Source organism: Cetorhinus maximus, chromosome 16 (genome assembly GCF_964194155.1).
Source record: "Cetorhinus maximus chromosome 16, sCetMax3.hap1.1, whole genome shotgun sequence".
NCBI lineage: Eukaryota > Metazoa > Chordata > Chondrichthyes > Lamniformes > Cetorhinidae > Cetorhinus > Cetorhinus maximus.
The window spans coordinates 105,195,867-105,213,631 of NC_135894.1; the positions used below are offsets into that span (position 1 = coordinate 105,195,867).

The 17,765-nt window shown below is 45.1% G+C and overlaps 1 protein-coding gene across 5 annotated transcripts in view; it reads left to right on the forward strand.

Annotated features, from left to right (window-relative positions):
- Positions 1–17,765, forward strand: part of slc37a1 (solute carrier family 37 member 1) — a 120,421-nt gene that overhangs the window by 60,149 nt on the left and 42,507 nt on the right. For all 5 annotated transcript variants that reach the window (XM_078560425.1, XM_078560429.1, XM_078560426.1 and 2 more), the window contains 3 exons: positions 4,244–4,390; positions 9,812–9,902; positions 10,707–10,769. In XM_078560425.1, the coding sequence (XP_078416551.1) occupies positions 4,244–4,390; positions 9,812–9,902; positions 10,707–10,769 (301 nt within the window). The remainder of the gene's footprint in view (positions 1–4,243; positions 4,391–9,811; positions 9,903–10,706; positions 10,770–17,765) is intronic.

Here is a 17,765-nt window from a genome sequence, read left to right on the forward strand (position 1 = left end):
GACAAGCATCTTGCTGTGTGGCTGCTACAGGTATAAAACTACACTGCCACTCTGGTACACTGTTTCCTCAGACTAAACCCAACCATTTGGGTACAGTGTGATTCCTTATAGTGGTGTTAGTTGATAGGTGTTCTTTTACAAACTTAATCCTCAAATCAATAAGGTCCTTTTACATTGGATTATAAATGACATACAGCACAGAAACAGGACATTCGGCCCATCCAGTCCATGCTGGTGTTTATGCTCCACTTGAGCCTCCTCCCATCATTCCTCATCTAAATTTATCAGCTGAACTCTCTACTTCCTTCTCCCTCATATGCTTATCCAGCTTACCCTTAAATGTATCTATATTATTTACCTCAAGTACACTCTCTGGTAGTGAGTTCCACTTTCTCACCACCCTTTGGGTAAAGAAGTTTCTCCTGAATTTCCAATCGGATTTCTTAATGACTATCTTATATTGATGGCCTCTAGTGCTGGAAACATTCTCTCTGTATCCACTCTATCAAAACCTTTCATCACCTTAAAGACCTTGACTTGGTCACCGCTCAGCTTTGGTTTTTCAAGGGAAAGGAGACCCAGCCTATCAATCGTTTCCTGATATGTAAAGCCACGGATTTCCCTCATCATCCTTGTAAATCCCCTCTGCACTCTCTCCAGTGCCTCCATATCCTTTTTATGCCTTGGCGACCAGAATTGCATATAATGCCCTAAGTGTGCTCGAATCAAGGTTTGATATAGGGACTATATATAGATGTCATGTTTTAATAAATCTACAGAACATGTGCTATTACTGAAATGTGCACTTAAAAGATAATACTTCGAACTATATAAATCATAGCATGATAATGGGACAGAAGGAGGCCATTCAGCTCATCATGTGCATTCTAGCTCTGTTAGAGCAACTTAATTGAGAATTTGAATATGTTTGAATTCTGAGCTCCATACCTTCAGCTTTTCTGACACCAAACAGCCAATTTTTCTGCATTGCTCATTTCATTCATTCATGGGATGTGGGCTTCGTTGGCTAGGCCAGCATTTATTGCCCATCTCTAATTGCCCTTGAGAAGGTGGTGGTGAGCTGCCTTCTTGAACCGCTGCAGTCCATGTGGTGTGGGTACACCCACAGTGCTGTTAGAGAGGGAGTTCCAGGATTTTGACCCAGCGACAGTGAAGGAACGGCGATATATTTCCAAGTCAGGATGGTGAGTGGCTTGGAGGGGAACTTCCAGGTGGTGGTGTTCCCATGTGTCTGCTGCCCTTGTCCTTCTAGATGGTAGTGGTCTTGGGTTTGGAAGGTTCTGCCTAAGGAGCCTTGGTGAGTTGCTGCAGTGCAACTTGTAGATGGTACACACTGCTGCTACTATGCGTCGGTAGTGGAGGGAGTGAATGTTTGTGGATGGGATGCCAATCAAGCGGGCTGCTTTGTCCTGGATGATGTTGAGCTTCTTGAGTGTTGTGGGAGTTGCACTCATCCAGACAAGTGGAGAGTATTCCATCACACTCCTGACTTGTGCCTTATAAATGGTGACAGGCTTTGGGAGTCGGGAGGTGAGATACTCACCACAAGATTCCTAGCCTCTGACCTGCTCTTGTCGCCACAGTATTTATATGGCTAGCCCAGTTCAGTTTCTGGTCAGTGGTAATCCCCAGGATGTTGATAGTCGGGGAATTCAGCAATGGTAATGCCATTGAATGCCAAGGGGAGATGGTTAGATTCTCTCTTGTTGGAGATGGTCATTGTCTGGCACTTGTGTGGCACAAATGTTACTTGCCACTTGTCAGCCCAAGCCTGGATATTGTCCAGGTCTTGTTGCATTTGGACATGGACTGCTTCAGAATCTGAGGAGTCGCAAATGGTGCTGAACATTGTGCAATCATCAGCGAACATCCCCACTTCTGACCTTATGATGGAAGGAAGGTCATTGATGAAGCAGCTGAAGATGGTTGGGCCGAGGACACTACCCTGAGGAACTCCTGCAGTGATGTCCTGGAGCTGAGATGATTGACCTCCAACAACCATAACCATCTTCCTTTGAGCTCGGTATGATTCCAACCAGCGGAGCGTTTTTTCCCCCAATTCCCATTGACTCCAGTTTTGCCAGGGCTCCTTGATGCCACACTCGGTCAAATGTTGCCTTGATGTCAAGGGCAGTCATTCTCACCTCACCTCGGGAGTTCAGCTCTTTTGTTCATGTTTGAACCAAGGCTGTAATGAGGTCAGGAGCTGAGTGGCCCTGGCAGAACCCAAACTGGGCATCAGTGAGCAGGTTATTGCTGGGTAAGTGTCGTTTGATAGCATTGGTTTGTTGCCCAGGTTGTTGCCAGATGGTCTGCCCAGTTTAATTCCTTAAGGATATGGAACTCGCTACCACAGGGAGTGATTGAATTGAATAGTACAGATGCATTTAAGGAGAAACGAGAGAAGAGAATAGAGGGATATGATAGGCTTAGATGGGGAAGACTGGAGGAGGTTCAAGTGGAGCATAAACACCAACGTGGAGTGCCTGGGCCGAATGGCCCACTTCTGTGCTGGACATTTTATGTAATTGTGTAATCCAATGTAATCCTATAACATGTCTGACATTTCCTTATCACCAAACTGCACAACTGCATTACTGCACTCGAGCTCTGTATATTTACTCCTACTAGAGTTTACATCCTTTACTGAACCTTACTTTGATCTGCACTATTTCCAATGACCAATCACATTTCCTCCTTTCCAGTTGTAATTATATTTTTTACAATTTCATTGTGCTTTCTGGAGATCTTATAGACTGGGATCTCTGAATCTTGTGCCGCCTGTAACCAGGTGTTTGTAATGCTACTACACCCTATCCTTCAGGTGTTTGTAATGTTACTACACCCTATCCTTCAGGTGTTTGTAATGTTACTACACCCTATCCTTCAGGTGTTTGTAATGTTACTACACCCTATCCTTCAGGTGTTTGTAATGTTACTACACCGTATCCTTCAGGTGTTTGTAATGTTACTACACCCTATCCTTCAGGTGTTTGTAATGCTACTACACCGTATCCTTCAGGTGTTTGTAATGCTACTGCACCGTATCCTTCAGGTGTTTGTAATGTTACTACACCCTATCCTTCAGGTGTTTGTAATGTTACTACACCGTATCCTTCAGGTGTTTGTAATGTTACTACACCCTATCTTTCAGGTGTTTGTAATGCTACTACACCCTATCCTTCAGGTGTTTGTAATGCTACTACACCGTATCCTTCAGGTGTTTGTAATGCTACTGCACCGTATCCTTCAGGTGTTTGTAATGCTACTACACCCTATCCTTCAGGTGTTTGTAATGTTACTACACCCTATCCTTCAGGTGTTTGTAATGTTACTACACCGTATCCTTCAGATGTTTGTAATGTTACTACACCCTATCCTTCAGGTGTTTGTAATGTTACTACACCGTATCCTTCAGGTGTTTGTAATGTTACTACACCGTATCCTTCAGGTGTTTGTAATGTTACTACACCCTATCCTTCAGGTGTTTGTAATGTTACTACACCGTATCCTTTAGGTGTTTGTAATGTTACTACACCCTATCCTTCAGGTGTTTGTAATGCTACTACACCCTATCCTTCAGCTGAAAGTTTGCTTTGAACTCACTTGTTCTATCTCGTTCCTTGTTAGCATCTTTGACAGGGTTCTTGGGGACATGGACAATAATGGCCCTAGATGACCTATTAAATATGAGCCACTACTATGGGATTGGAGACTGGGCGGTGATGGCATCTTTGCTCCCTGCAGGGTGGTGAGAAAATCAGGCCGTTTTCATGGTCAGTTTCTGCCTGGTGACAGCCCACTGCACTGCATTTATTGGAGAGAATTTCACAATTTCTCATGATGCAGTTTGGATTTTCTGATCACTGTGTTGCTGGTCAAGCTCCATTAACATTATGCTGCCATGCGTACTAAATGTGTGCTCAGTTACACAGTTCTTAAAGTAACTAAGTGATCAGAGATAGAACAAACCTTTGAAATTGCTGAGGTCAGAAAGATAAACGGAAAATGCTGGAAATACAAAGCAGGGCTAACAGTGAAAGACATGAGGTTGGGTCACTGATTCTCTCAATGACTCCCACAGAACCATGAGTAAATCTGCTTGATATTTGCAGCACCTTCTGTAATTTAAATTGCAGTTGATGTGCTTTAGTCATAGTTTTATTTAATTTGCAACTTCTTACACTATCTTCCTTTCAATTTAATTTAAAAAACAATTCAGGACCCAGAACAGGAATGTTTTTTGAAGGACAGTGATGGGATTTCAGCCAAATCCAACCATTTACTGACCAGTCACTTTGTTGTAGTCAGCAGTGAGAGGGGGAATGCACCAGCAGCAATCAGCTTCTTCGCAGCCTTGCGAATCCCTGTAAGTATCTGTTCAGAATGGGTCTTTAAATGGGGCGGGGTGCAACTGCTTCTAATGTATTGTCTTCCTTCTGCAGCAAGGCATCGTGATACTGGCCCACTGTTGGAGTTAGAAACCTCAAAGCCAGTTGTAACTCATTGCAAAGAAACTATCAGGAAATTCAAATTCCTTTCCAAATGAAAGTTCTTCCAATTCTTCTGGAAAGACCAAAGTATTAACTCTACAAATATGTCTGAGGAGTTCAGAGTGATTATAATTGGGGGCGTATATAATTGAAATATGACAGCCCCACTTTCAACATGGGAATAATTCTGGTAAAATCATCAAAAACACAGTCTGTTTATGTTTGCCAAATTTCACCCCTCCTCTACTGCAGGTTCATAGGAACAGGAGGAGGCCATTCAGCCCCTTGAGCCTGTTCTGCCACTCAGTGAGGTCATGGTTGCTGTGTCCTCATTCCATATCCTGCCTTTGCCCAGATCCCCTAACCCCATTGGATAACAAAAATCTATTAATCGCAGTGTTAAAATTTACAGCTGATCTCACATTAATTTCTGTTTGCAGAAGAGAATTCCAAACTTCTACCACCCTTTGTGTGTCGAAATGTTTCCTAATCTCACATTGGAAAGATCGATTTCAAATTTTTCCACTAATCTCCACACTCAGACTCAGCAGAAATCGTTTCTCTCCACATTACCCGACCTGTTCCCTTTAATGTCTTGAAAACTTGGATTAAATCACCCCTTAACATATTCATTTTAGGGAATGTGACCCTAGTTTGTGTAACCCCTCTGCCTAATTTAACCTGTGGAGTCCAGGTTTCATTCTGGTAAATCTATACTGTACTCCCTCCAACTCCAGTATATCCTTCCTGAGGTCAAAACAGAAAGTGCTGGAAAGACTCAGCAGCTCTTCAGAACTATTGGACACGAAATGTTAATCGTGGTTCTCTCGCCACAGATACTGCCGGATCTGCTGAATTTTTACAGAGAAATATAGATATTTGGAGCAGGAGTAGGTCATTTGGCTCTTCGAGTCTGCTTCGCCATTCAATATGATCGTGGCAGGTCCTCTATCTCAACGTCATACCCCCGCTCTCCCACCCCTACCCCCCGCATTCCCCCTGATGCCCCTAATATCCAAAAAATTATCAATTTCTTTCTTGAATATACTCAGTGACCCGGCCTCCACAGCCTCTGGGGTGAAGGATTCCACAGGTTCACCATCCTCTGAGTGAAGAAATTTTTCCTCATCTCAGTCCTAAATGGCCCACCCCGTATCCTGAGACTGTGGCCCTTGATACTAGACTCCCCAACCAGGGGAAACATCCTCCCTGCATCCAGTCTGTTTAGCCCTGTTAGAATTTTATAAGTTTCAATCAGATCCCCTCTCATTCTTCTAAACTCTAGTGAATACGGGCCCAGTCGAACCAATCTCTCCTCATATGACAGTCCTGCCATCCCCGGTATCAACCTAGTGAACCTTCGCTGCACTCCCTCTATGGCAAGTATATCTTTTCTTAGGTAGGGAGACCAAAACTGCACACACTACCCCAGGTGTGGTCTCACCAAGGCCCTGTACAGCAGCAGTAAGACATCCTTACCTCTGAACTCAAATCCTGTTGCAATGAAGGCCAGCATACCATTTGTCTTCCTAATTGCTAGCTGCACCTGCCTATTTACTTTCATTGACTGGTGTACAAGGATATCCAGATCCCTTTGTACATCCACATTTCTGCCTTTCTGTTTTTTACACCAAAGTGTATAACTTCACATTTATCCATGTTATACTGCATCTGCCATGTGTTTGCCCAGACACACAACTTGTCTAAGTCACCCTGAAGCCTCCTTGCATCCTCCTCACAACTCCCAACCCCACCCAGTTTTGTGTCGTCAGCAAACTTGGAAATACTGCATTTGGCTTCCTCATCCAAGTCATTTATATATATTGTGAATAGCTGGGGCCCAAGCACTGATCCCTGCGGTACACCACTAGTCACCACCTGCCACCCAGAAAAAGGCTCATTTATTCCCACTCTGTCTCCTGTCTGTTAACCAATTCTCAATCCATGCCAATATATTACCCCCAATCCCATGTGCTTTAATTTTTCCCACTAGCCTCTTATGTGAGACCTTATCAAAAGCCTTCTTGAAATCCAAATGCAGCACATCAACTGGTTCTCCCTCATCTATTCTACTAGTTACATCCTCAAAAAACTCCAGAAGATTAGCTAAGCATGATTTCTTTTTCATATACCTATGCTGAATTTGTCTAATCCCATTAATGCTTTCCAAGTGTTCTGTTAGTATGTCTTTTATAATAGATTCTAGCATTTTTCCCACTACTGATGTTAGGCTAACTGGTCTGTAATTCTCTGTTTTTTCCCTCCCTCCTTTTTTAAATAGTGGGGTTATATTTGCCAATCTCCAATCTGCCAGGACTGTTCCAGAGTCTATAGAATTTTGGAAGATGACCACCAACGTATCCAATATTTCCAGAGCTACTTCCTTTAGTACTCTGGGATGTAGATTATCCGGCCCTGGGGATTTTACAGCCTTTAACCCCATTAATTTCTCTAGCAACACTTTTTCCCTAATACTGATTTTCTTCAATTTCTCCCTCTCACTAGACCTTTGATTCCTTAACATTTCTGGGAAATTATTTGTGTCCTCTTTTGTGAAGACAGAACCAAAATGTGTGTTCAATTCTTCTGCCATTTCTTTGTTCCCCATTATAATTTCCCCCGTTTCTGACTGTAAGGGACCTACATTTGTCTTCACTAATCTTTTTCTCTTCACATATTTATAGGAGCTTTTACATTCAGTTTTTATGTTCCCTACAAGTTTACTCTCATGCTCCCATTTCCCCTTCTTGATCAATCTTTTTGTCCACTTTTGCTGAATTCTAAACTGCTCCCAATCCTCAGGCTTGCTGTTTTTTCTGGCAATTTTATATGTCGTCTCTTCGGATCTAATACTATCCCTAATTTCTTTTGTAAGCCATGGTTGATCCACCTTTCCTGTTTTATTTTTGCGCCAGACAGAAATGAACAATTGTTGTAATTCATGCATACATTCTTTAAATATTAGCCATTGCTTACCCACCGTCAACCCTTTTAGTCAGGTTCCCCAATCCACCATTGCCAACTCATGCCTCATACCCTCGTAGTTCCCTTTATTTGGATTCAGGACCCTAGTTTCGGATTCAACTTCTTCACTCTCCATCCTAATGAACAATTCTATCATTTTATGGTCGCTCTTTCCCAAGGGACTCCGCACAACAAGATTGTTAATTAATCCTTTCTTATTGCGCAATACCCAGTCAAGGATAGCCTGCTCTCTAGTTGGTTGCTCACCATATTGGTCTAAAAAACCATCACATACACGCTCCAGGAAATCCCCCTCCACAGTATTATTGCTAGTTTGGTTTGTCCAATCCATATGTAGATTAAAGCCACCCATGATTATAGTTGTACCCTTATTACACACATCTCTAATTTCCTGTTTAATGCCCTCCCTTACATCTCTGTTGCTGTTTGGGAGCCTATAGACAACCCCCACCAACATTTTCTGTCCCTTGGTGTTTCTTATCTCCACCCAAACAGATTCCACATCATGATTTTCCAAGCCAATATCCTTCCTCACTGTTGCATTGATTTCCTCCTTTACTAACAATGCCACCCCACCTCTTTTCCCCATTTGTCTGTCCTTCCTAAATATTGAATACCCCTGGGTGTTGAGTTCCCATCCTTGGTCATCCTGCAGCCATGTCTCTGTAATTGTAACTATATCATAACTGTTTATATCTATTTGCGCTGTTAATTCATCTACCTTATTGCGAATGCTCCACACATTAAGATACAATGTATTTAGACTTATCTTTTTAACCTTGTTAGTCATCTCAGCTTTATTTTTCACTATGACCCCATTTGTTTCTCGCCATTGTTTTTCTGCTTCCACTTTTGCTTCTTACTTTTCTGTCTTTTGTTTCTTTCCTTGTTTCCCCCTCCTCGTCTCCCTGCTCAGGTCCCCATCCCCCTGACATTTTCCAGCATGTTCTGTGTTTATTTCAGGTTCCCAGCATCTGCAGCATTTTATTTTTACCATCGCTAAGGTATGGGCTTAGAGCTGCAGTATTCTGAGTCTGGCTTAACCAGGGCTTTGTATAACTGAAACATGACTTCTACTCCCTTGTATTCAATCCTCTATATGTAAAGGCCAGCATTCCATTAGTCTTTTAGATTGTTTTTTGTACCTGTTCATGATATTTTAATCTATCTACCAGGACACCCCCCGCCATCTTTTTGGACCTCCATTGTTTTTAGCTTTTCACCATTTAGGAAGTACCCTGTTTGATCCTTTTCAAGTCCAGAGTGGTTGACCTCCCATTTAGCTACATTAAAATCCATTTTGCCACAGTTCAGCCCATTTAATCTATTAACATCTCTGTAACTTTATACTTCCACCTGCATTGCTTACAAGACCAACTATCTTTGTGTGATTAGAAGACTTGGATTTGGGGCTTCCTTATTCCATTATTTAAGTCATTAGTAGATACAGTGAATAGTTGAAGCCCCAACACAGACCCTTGTGGGACACCATGAGTCTGTCACACTTTGCCAATGAGAGTACCTGCCCAATATCCCTACTTGCTGTCCCCTGCCAGTCAGACAATCTCCAAACCAGGTCAATCATTTCTCTTCAATTCCATCAGTTTCAACTTTAGCTCACAGTCTTTGATGAAGGACTTTATCAAATGCCTTCTGGAAATTCATATAAACAAACAGACATTCCCCTGTCCATTATCTTAGTCACTTCTTGAAAAAGTTCCGATTTGCCAGACATTATCTTCCCTTTCGGTATTGACTTTTATTGGCTGTGGTTCACAGGCAATTTGGATACTGCACCGTGTAGTTTCCTCCCTCCCCTTCTCAGAGAACCAGAGTTCTCAGAAGGAGGCATTTGGTCCATTATATTTGTTGTGGGACTCTGAAAGATCAACCCGATCATTCCGCCCTCTGCTCTTTCTCTCCTGCCCTGTAAATTTTTCCTTTATAAACAGAGATCCAATTCCATTGACACTCCCAATTGAATCTGCTTTGACCAGCCTTTCAAGCCTCTAGATACAAGCTTCCACATGGACTGCAGCGGCTCAAGAAGGCAGCTCACCACCACTTTCTCAAGGGCAACTAGGGATGGGTAATAAATGCTGGCCCAGCCAGCGACGCCCACATCCTGTAAATGAATGAATGAATGAATAAATAAATTAATATATTTCCTTGTCTTCATTTTTCTTAAGTCTACAAAAATGATCTTGGGGTTAGAACTGAGCTGAGCTCTGTCTGCTGGGGTGAAGCACATACTAGGCCTGTTGCTCTGGGAAGCTGCTGTAATCAGCTGCTTGTCTGGTTGTGTTTTGCAGGGCGTGGTGGAGTTCTCCTTATGTCTGCTCTTTGCCAAACTGGTCAGTTACACATTCCTTTTCTGGCTGCCAATGTACCTTGCCAACAAAGGTAAGTAGCAACATTCAAACCAGTCTGGGTTGCAATGATTTGGATTAATGTTGGAATGATTACGGACATGCACTGATGTGGTGTTTGATGTTGATTAAAAATGCAGTTCTACTTTAACGAACTGTGTAGCATTTGGAAATGGCATCACCCTCCCTGATATAACAGCAGCAGTAACCTACCCTCTTTAAGGATGTATGGCAGTGTACCATTTATTTTCCTAGACTAGACTAAACTTCCAGAGAATTCATATCCTGGCATGGCAATTTTAGAATTTGAATTCACTTTAATATATTTGTAAAACTGTATAAATGAAATTTGAGATGAAGTTTCTAAGAACCCATGTGGTTCAGTCTGGCCCTTCCGTCATTGCCAGGTCAGGTCCATCCTGAAAGCTACACCGGTGTCCAGATGCACAGCCCCACAGGCCGCTTGTGGGATGTCTCCTACATGCAAAGAAACTTTAACATACTGTACATTCAAATGAACAGGCAAAAGAAATATAGAGGGGCAGTTGTCTATAAGTAACTCCAGTCTTAGCTGCCCTCACTCAGTTTGTCAGCTAGTTGTGGATAATAAACGGCCTTGCCAGTGATACCACACCCCAGGAATGAATGAAAAAGATGCTGCAATATGGACCAGTTACTCTCTTTACTTTTAATGGATAAAAGCAGTTGCTTGTAACCCAGACCTGAAAATGGTATTCGCTTCCTGCATGAACCCTCCAGAGATAGTGAGGGATCTGCATTTACCTGTCAGTCTGAAATATTTACCTGCCTTCCAATTTAATTCATTTTGTTTTTCCAGAGCACTTTGATGCCAAGAAGGCTGGAGATCTTTCAACACTGTTTGATGTTGGTGGGATCATAGGTATGAGTCCTCCAAATCGCTCTTTTATTTCTTTTTAATTCTTAATGAAAGGAAAGAGAACACCAGTTGGCTTCAGGAAACCCCAGTTGTTGCGTAACCAGAGTTATCGTGCAGGAGGTATAACTTAGGCATTGTTTAGATATTTCAACGTTTCCAGTCTTATACCAACAATGAACATGTTAGTGTAACGTGGACATAGGGTGGCCCAGCTTTAACAAGTACCCTATCCATCTTAACCGCCAGTGGCATATATTTCCTGTTCCTGGGTGGGTGTGTAACATAGAAGTGGGAAAAGGGGCTGCCAACTCTTCCTTGCTTTGTAGAAGGCTGAAGTTATCTGGGTGTGACTGCGTATTGTGAGATAACATCAAATCACAGATTGTGATTCTCATCTATGATTTCATGGGCAGGAGTAACCGTCGCCTGGTGTCCCGCTCTGTGAGACTGTACCCCTCGCCTGGTGACTCGCACTGTGAGACTGTACCCCTCGCCTGGTGACTCGCACTGTGAGACTGTATCCCTCGCCTGGTGTCCCGCTCTGTGAGACTGTACCCCTCGCCTGGTGACTCGCGCTGTGAGACTGTATCCCTCGCCTGGTGTCCCGCTCTGTGAGACTGTACCCCTCGCCTGGTGACTCGCGCTGTGAGACTGTATCCCTCGCCTGGTGTCCCGCTCTGTGAGACTGTATCCCTCGCCTGGTGACTCGCGCTGTGAGACTGTATCCCTCGCCTGGTGTCCCGCTCTGTGAGACTGTATCCCTCGCCTGGTGACTCGCTCTGTGAGACTGTATCCCTCGCCTGGTGTCCCGCTCTGAGACTGTATCCCTCGCCTGGTGACTCGCACTGTGAGACTGTATCCCTTGCCTGGTGTCCCGCTCTGTGAGACTGTATCCCTTGCCTGGTGCCCCGCTCTGTGAGACTGTATCCCTCGCCTGGTGTCCCGCTCTGTGAGACTGTACCCCTTGCCTGGTGTCCCGCTCTGTGAGACTGTACCCCTCGCCTGGTGTCCCGCTCTGTGAGACTGTACCCCTCGCCTGGTGTCCCGCTCTGTGAGACTGTACCCCTCGCCTGGTGTCCCGCTCTGTGAGACTGTACCCCTCGCCTGGTGTCCCGCTCTGTGAGACTGTACCCCTCGCCTGGTGTCCCGCTCTGTGAGACTGTACCCCTCGCCTGGTGTCCCGCTCTGTGAGACTGTACCCCTCGCCTGGTGTCCCGCTCTGTGAGACTGTACCCCTCGCCTGGTGTCCCGCTCTGTGAGACTGTACCCCTCGCCTGGTGTCCCGCTCTGTGAGACTGTACCCCTCGCCTGGTGTCCCGCTCTGTGAGACTGTACCCCTCGCCTGCTGTCCCGCTCTGTGAGACTGTACCCCTCGCCTGGTGCTCCGCTCTGTGAGACTGTACCCCTCGCCTGGTGTCCTGCTCTGTGTGACTGTATCCCTCACTTGGTGCCTCGCTCTGTGAGACTGTATCCCTCGCCTGGTGACTCGTGCTGTGAGACTGTACCCCTCGCCTGGTACCTCGCTCTGTGAGACTGTATCCCTCGCCTGGTGCCCCGCTCTGTGAGACTGTACCCCTCGCCTGATGTCCCGCTCTGTGAGACTGTACCCCTCACCTGGTGTCCCGCTCTGTGAGACTGTATCCCTCACTCATTTGGCCAGTGCTTGGGAAATTTTGACTGTCACTTCCCTCCGTGTGCTTGAATGTGTCTGATCTGGTCCTGGTGACCTATCAACTTGACGTACAGCCAACCTTTCTAATGCCTCCTGTTTATCAATTTTTAGCCCATCCAGTGTCTCAAATAGCTTGATTTTCACTGTGACTTTGGCAACATCATCATCTTTGAATACTTCACATCTTGTCTTATCAAACAGTCCCTCAGCCATACCCTGTGCTCCCCTTCATAGATTCCCTTTTTGATCACTAATTGATCCTGCTCCTCCTCTTACCGCTATTTTACTATTTAAATATTTATAGAAGATTTTTGGATTTGCTTCTATGTTGGCTGCCAATCTCCTCTTATACTCTCTCTCTCTTTGCTTCTCTGATTTCCATTTTCACTTGCCCTCTGAACTTCCTGTATTCACTCCGCAGATGAATCCTCTCTCTCTAAAGTATTCAGGACTGAATGATGGTTAGAGAGTGATGTGCACATAGAGGACCCTACATCACCTGCCTGGTCCTCCTTGCCTCTTTGGTCACACATTCCCTCTCTAGCTGCATATCCTTAAGTTGTGCGCTCTCAGACTGACCGATGCACTGCAGTGACCCTGGCTGCAGTGACCCTGGCTGCAGTGACCCTGGCTGCAGTGACCCTGGCTGCAGTGACCCTGGCTGCAGTGACCCTGGCTGCAGTGACCCTGGCTGCAGTGACCCTGGCTGCAGTGACCCTGGCTGCAGTGACCCTGGCTGCAGTGACCCTGGCTGCAGTGACCCTGGCTGCAGTGACCCTGGCTGCTGCTCGGGTCCGAATCCTGAAGTAGCATTGTTCCAGCTGACAACACTTCCTGCATATGTCATTGTCTGGGACAAGACGAGTACCTGGAGTTGTGTGGGGTAGGGGATGTGCATTCAACAGCACTGAGGTGCCCTGCCATGACTCCTTTTAATAGTCTAACTAAACTTAACAGAAATGATCTAAAAATTAGTTAAAGACTTCTATTTTTAAAAGAAGAACCAGCTACTCACCAGTCAATACCTTCCCTCGTGCTGATGTCGTTTTTGAGCCGTTTATTTGATGTCCTCCCTGATGTGCATGTTCACTCACTCAGCTGCTCCGCTCACAAACACCTTCAGCTACACGCTACTTGGCTTTCCAAACAACCAATCATTCACCTGCTGCCCTGTCACATGTCATTTGTTCTGATGGTGTCTGCAACGGACTCCTGCAGCCATGCACCGCCTCCCACTACTGTCTCCCACCAGGCTTCCTCAGACCATCTTTCTCTCTCTCTCTCTATCCCTGACTCTGACGGGCTCGCTCTCTGTCTCTCTGCATTTATACTCTTGTCCTTGGGGGATCCTGAGATCTGTGGACATTCACTGCAATGTCCATCTGTTCCTCTACATTTCTCTGCATTCTACCATGTATTGTCTATTCCTTGCCTTGTTTGCCCTCCCCAAATATATTACCTCACACTTGGGATTGAATTCCATTTGCCACTTTTCCATTCGGCTGACCAGTCCATTGATATCGTTCCAGATTCTGCAGCTTTCTTCCTCACTATAGGCCACATGGCCAATTATTGTTTCATCCATAAACTGTTTCATCGCTCCCCCAACTGGGAATGGCCTTCCAGTGCAGAAACACCTGTCGACCATTCTGCTGCCTGTTGAAACATGAACAGTCACAGGAAACAATGCAAAACAGATTCACAGAATTGTTACAATGCAGAAAGAGGCCATTTGGCCCATCATGTCTCCACCAGTTCTCTGAATGAGCAACTCACCTAGTTCCATTCTCCTGCCTTCTCCCTGTAACCCTGCACATTTCATTCTTTTCAGATAACAGTCAAATTCCCTTATCAATGCTTCGATTGAACCTGCCTCCACCACACACTCAGGCTGAGCATTCCAGACCCGAACCACTCGCTGTGTGAAAAAGTGTCGCTTTTGCTAATTACCTGAAATCTGTGCCCCCTCATTCTCGATCCTTCCACAAGTGGGAACAGTTTCTCCCCATCTACTCTGTCTGGACCCCTCATGATTTTGAATACCTCTATCAAATCTCCTCTCAGCCTTCTCTTGTCTAAGGAAAACAGTCCTAATTTCTCCAATCGATCTTCATGACTGAAGTTTCTCATCCCTGAAACCTTGTACCTTTTCTGCACTCTCTGCAATGCCTTCACATCCTTCCTAAAGTGCGGCGCCCAGAACTGGACACAATACTCCAGCTGAGGCTGAACTAGTGACTTATATAAGTTTTTAACACTATTTTCACTTAAGTCTGTACTGGCTTTCCTTAATTAACCCGCGTTTGTCATGTGACTGTTACCATGATGCAGATGGTGACGTAGTGGTGATATCACTGGACCAGTAATCCACAGGCCCAGGTTAAAGTGGCATTAGGCTGAGTGGCTCAACTTTCAGCCAGCACAGATACAAGTAGCCTCTTTCTGTGCCAGAAATGTTCTATGATTCTATTAATTTTACCCCGGATCATTGTTTCTAGAAGCTTCCTCACCACCAAAGTTAAACTGGCTGGCCTGTAGGTGCTGGGTTTATCTTTACACCCTTTTTTGAACAAGGGTGTAATGTTTGCAATTCTCCAGTCCACCCTGAGTCTAAGGAAGACTAAAAGATTATAGCCAGTGCCTCTGCAATTTATACTCTCGCTTCCCTCAGTAGCCTTGGATGCTTCTGACTGGTACCTTATCAAGTTTAAGTACAGGTAACCTATCCAACACCACCTCAGCAGCTTTAAAGTCTTCTGGTATCTGAATTACCTCCTCTGTCACCGTGGCCTGGGTATCATCGCCTTCCTTCATAAAGACAGATGCAAAATATTCATCTTATACCTCAACCTCTATGCGTAAATCCCCTTTTTGGTCCCTAATCGGCCCTACTCCTCCTTTTACACTCATTTATGTTTATATGCCTGTTGAAGATTTTTGGATTCCTTTTTACGTTGACTACCAGTCTCTTTTATACTCCCTCTTTGCTTCTCTTATTTGCTTTTTCACTTCCTCTCTGAACCTTCTATATTTAGCCTGGTTCCCTTTTGTATTATCTACTTGACACCTTTTCTTCTTTATCTTAATTTCTACCTCCTTTGTCATCCAGGGAGCTCTGGATTTGTTTACCCTACCTTTCCCTTTCCAGGGAATATACCTTGACTGTGCCAGAATCATCTCTTCTTTGAAGGTAGCTCATTGTTCAGCTCCTGTTTTTCCTGCCAGCCTTTGACTCCAATTAATTTGGCCCAGATCCGCTCTTACCCCATTGAAGTTGGCTTTTCCCCAGTTAATTATTCTCACTCTGGATCGTTCTTTGTCCTTTTCCATAGTCAGCCTAAACCTTATTATACAATGATCACTGTCCCCTAAATGTTCCCCCATGGACATTTGATCTACAAGGGCCCACCTCATTCCCAGAAACCAGGTCTAGCAGTACCTCCTTTCTCATTGGACTGGAAACATACTGCTGTAGGAAATTTTTTTGAACACACACTAGGAATTGTCCCTCTATGCCCTTTTACACTACTACTATCCCAGTCTATATTTAAATAATTAAAGTCCCCATTTTCACTACTCTATAATTTTTGCACCTCTTGTAATTTCCTTGCAGATGTATTTCTCTACATCCACCCCAGTAGTTGGCAGCCTATAGACTACACTGAGCAATGTAATTTAACCCTTTTTGTTCCTTAGCTCTAGCCAAATTGATTCTGTCTTTGAATCCCCTGGGACATCCTCTTTCTCCAGCACTGCAATGCTCTCCTTAACCAATACCGCCACCCCTCCCACTTTAACACCCAGTGCTGCCCTTTGAACCAGCTGTCTGATGTGGCCACAGCATTGTATTTCCTCATCTCAGCCTGCACCTGTAACTCACCAATCTTATTAATCACACCCAGTGCATTCACACACACGCACAGTAACCCAGATTTAGACTTTACCACTTTCTCCCTTATTCTTACTCCACCTATTCATTTAGTCATCTCCATTCTAGTGCTATCTGCCTCTCCCAGTATTTTTTGGGCCCTGGTATTCCCCTCCTAGTTTTCTCCTGATATTATCTCCTGGCTCCCACACCTTTGCCAAGTTAGTTTAAAGCCCTCCCAACAGCACTGGCAAAATGCCCAGCAAGGAACCCAGTGCCAGCTCCCAGTCTCGCTCTTTCCGGTGCTGTTTAATTCCCGCTCCTGGTCTCTCTCTTTCCCGTGCTGTTTATATCCCCGCTCCTGGTCTCTCTCTTTCCCCGTGCTGTTTATATCCCGCTCCTGGTCCCGCTCTTTCCGGTGCTGTTTATATTCCCGCTCCTGGTCTCTCTCTTTCCTGTGCTGTTTATATCCCGCTCCTGGTCCCTCTCTTTCCGGTGCTGTTTATGTTCCTGCTCCTGGTCTCTCTCTTTCCGGTGCTGTTTATATTCCCGCTCCTGGTCTCTCTCTTTCCGGTGCTGTTTATATCCCATTCCTGGCCTCGCTCTTTCCGGTGCTGTTATATCCCATTCCTGGCCTCGCTCTTTCCGGTGCTGTTATATCCCATTCCTGGTCTCTCTCTTTCTGGTGCTGTTTATATCCCGCTCCTGGTCTCGCTCTTTCCCGGTGCTGTTTATATTCCCGCCCATGGTCCCGCTCTTTCCGGTGCTGTTTATATCCCGTTCCTGGTCTCTCTCTTTCTGGTGCTGTTTATATTCCCGCTCCTGGTCTCTCTCTTTCTGGTGCTGTTTATATTCCCACTCCTGGTCTCGCTCTTTCCCGTGCTGATTATGTCCCATTCCTGGTCTCTTTCCCGTGCTGTTTATATTCCCGCTCCTGGTCTCTCTCTTTCCCGTGCTGATTATATCCTATTCCTGGTCTCTCTCTTTCCCGTGCTGTTTATATCCCATTCCTGGTCTCGCTCTTTCCCGTGCTGATTATGTCCCATTCCTGGTCTCTTTCCCGTGCTGTTTATATCCCGCTCCTGGTCTCTCTCTTTCCGGTGCTGTTTATATTCCCGCTCCTGGTCTCTCTCTTTCGGGTGCTGTTTATATTCCCGCTCCTGGTCTCTCTCTTTCCCGTGCTGATTATATCCCATTCCTGGTCTCTCTCTTTCCCGTGCTGTTTATATTCCCGCTCCTGGTCTCACTCTTTCCCGTGCTGATTATATCCCATTCCTGGTCTCTCTCTTTCCCGTGCTGTTTATATCCCATTCATGGTCTCGCTCTTTCCGGTGCTGTTTATATTCCCGCTCCCGGTCTCTCTCTTTCCCGTGCTGTTTATATCCCGCTCCTGGTCTCACTCTTTCCCGTGCTGTTTATATTCCCGCTCTTGGTCTCACTCTTTCCCGTGCTGTTTATA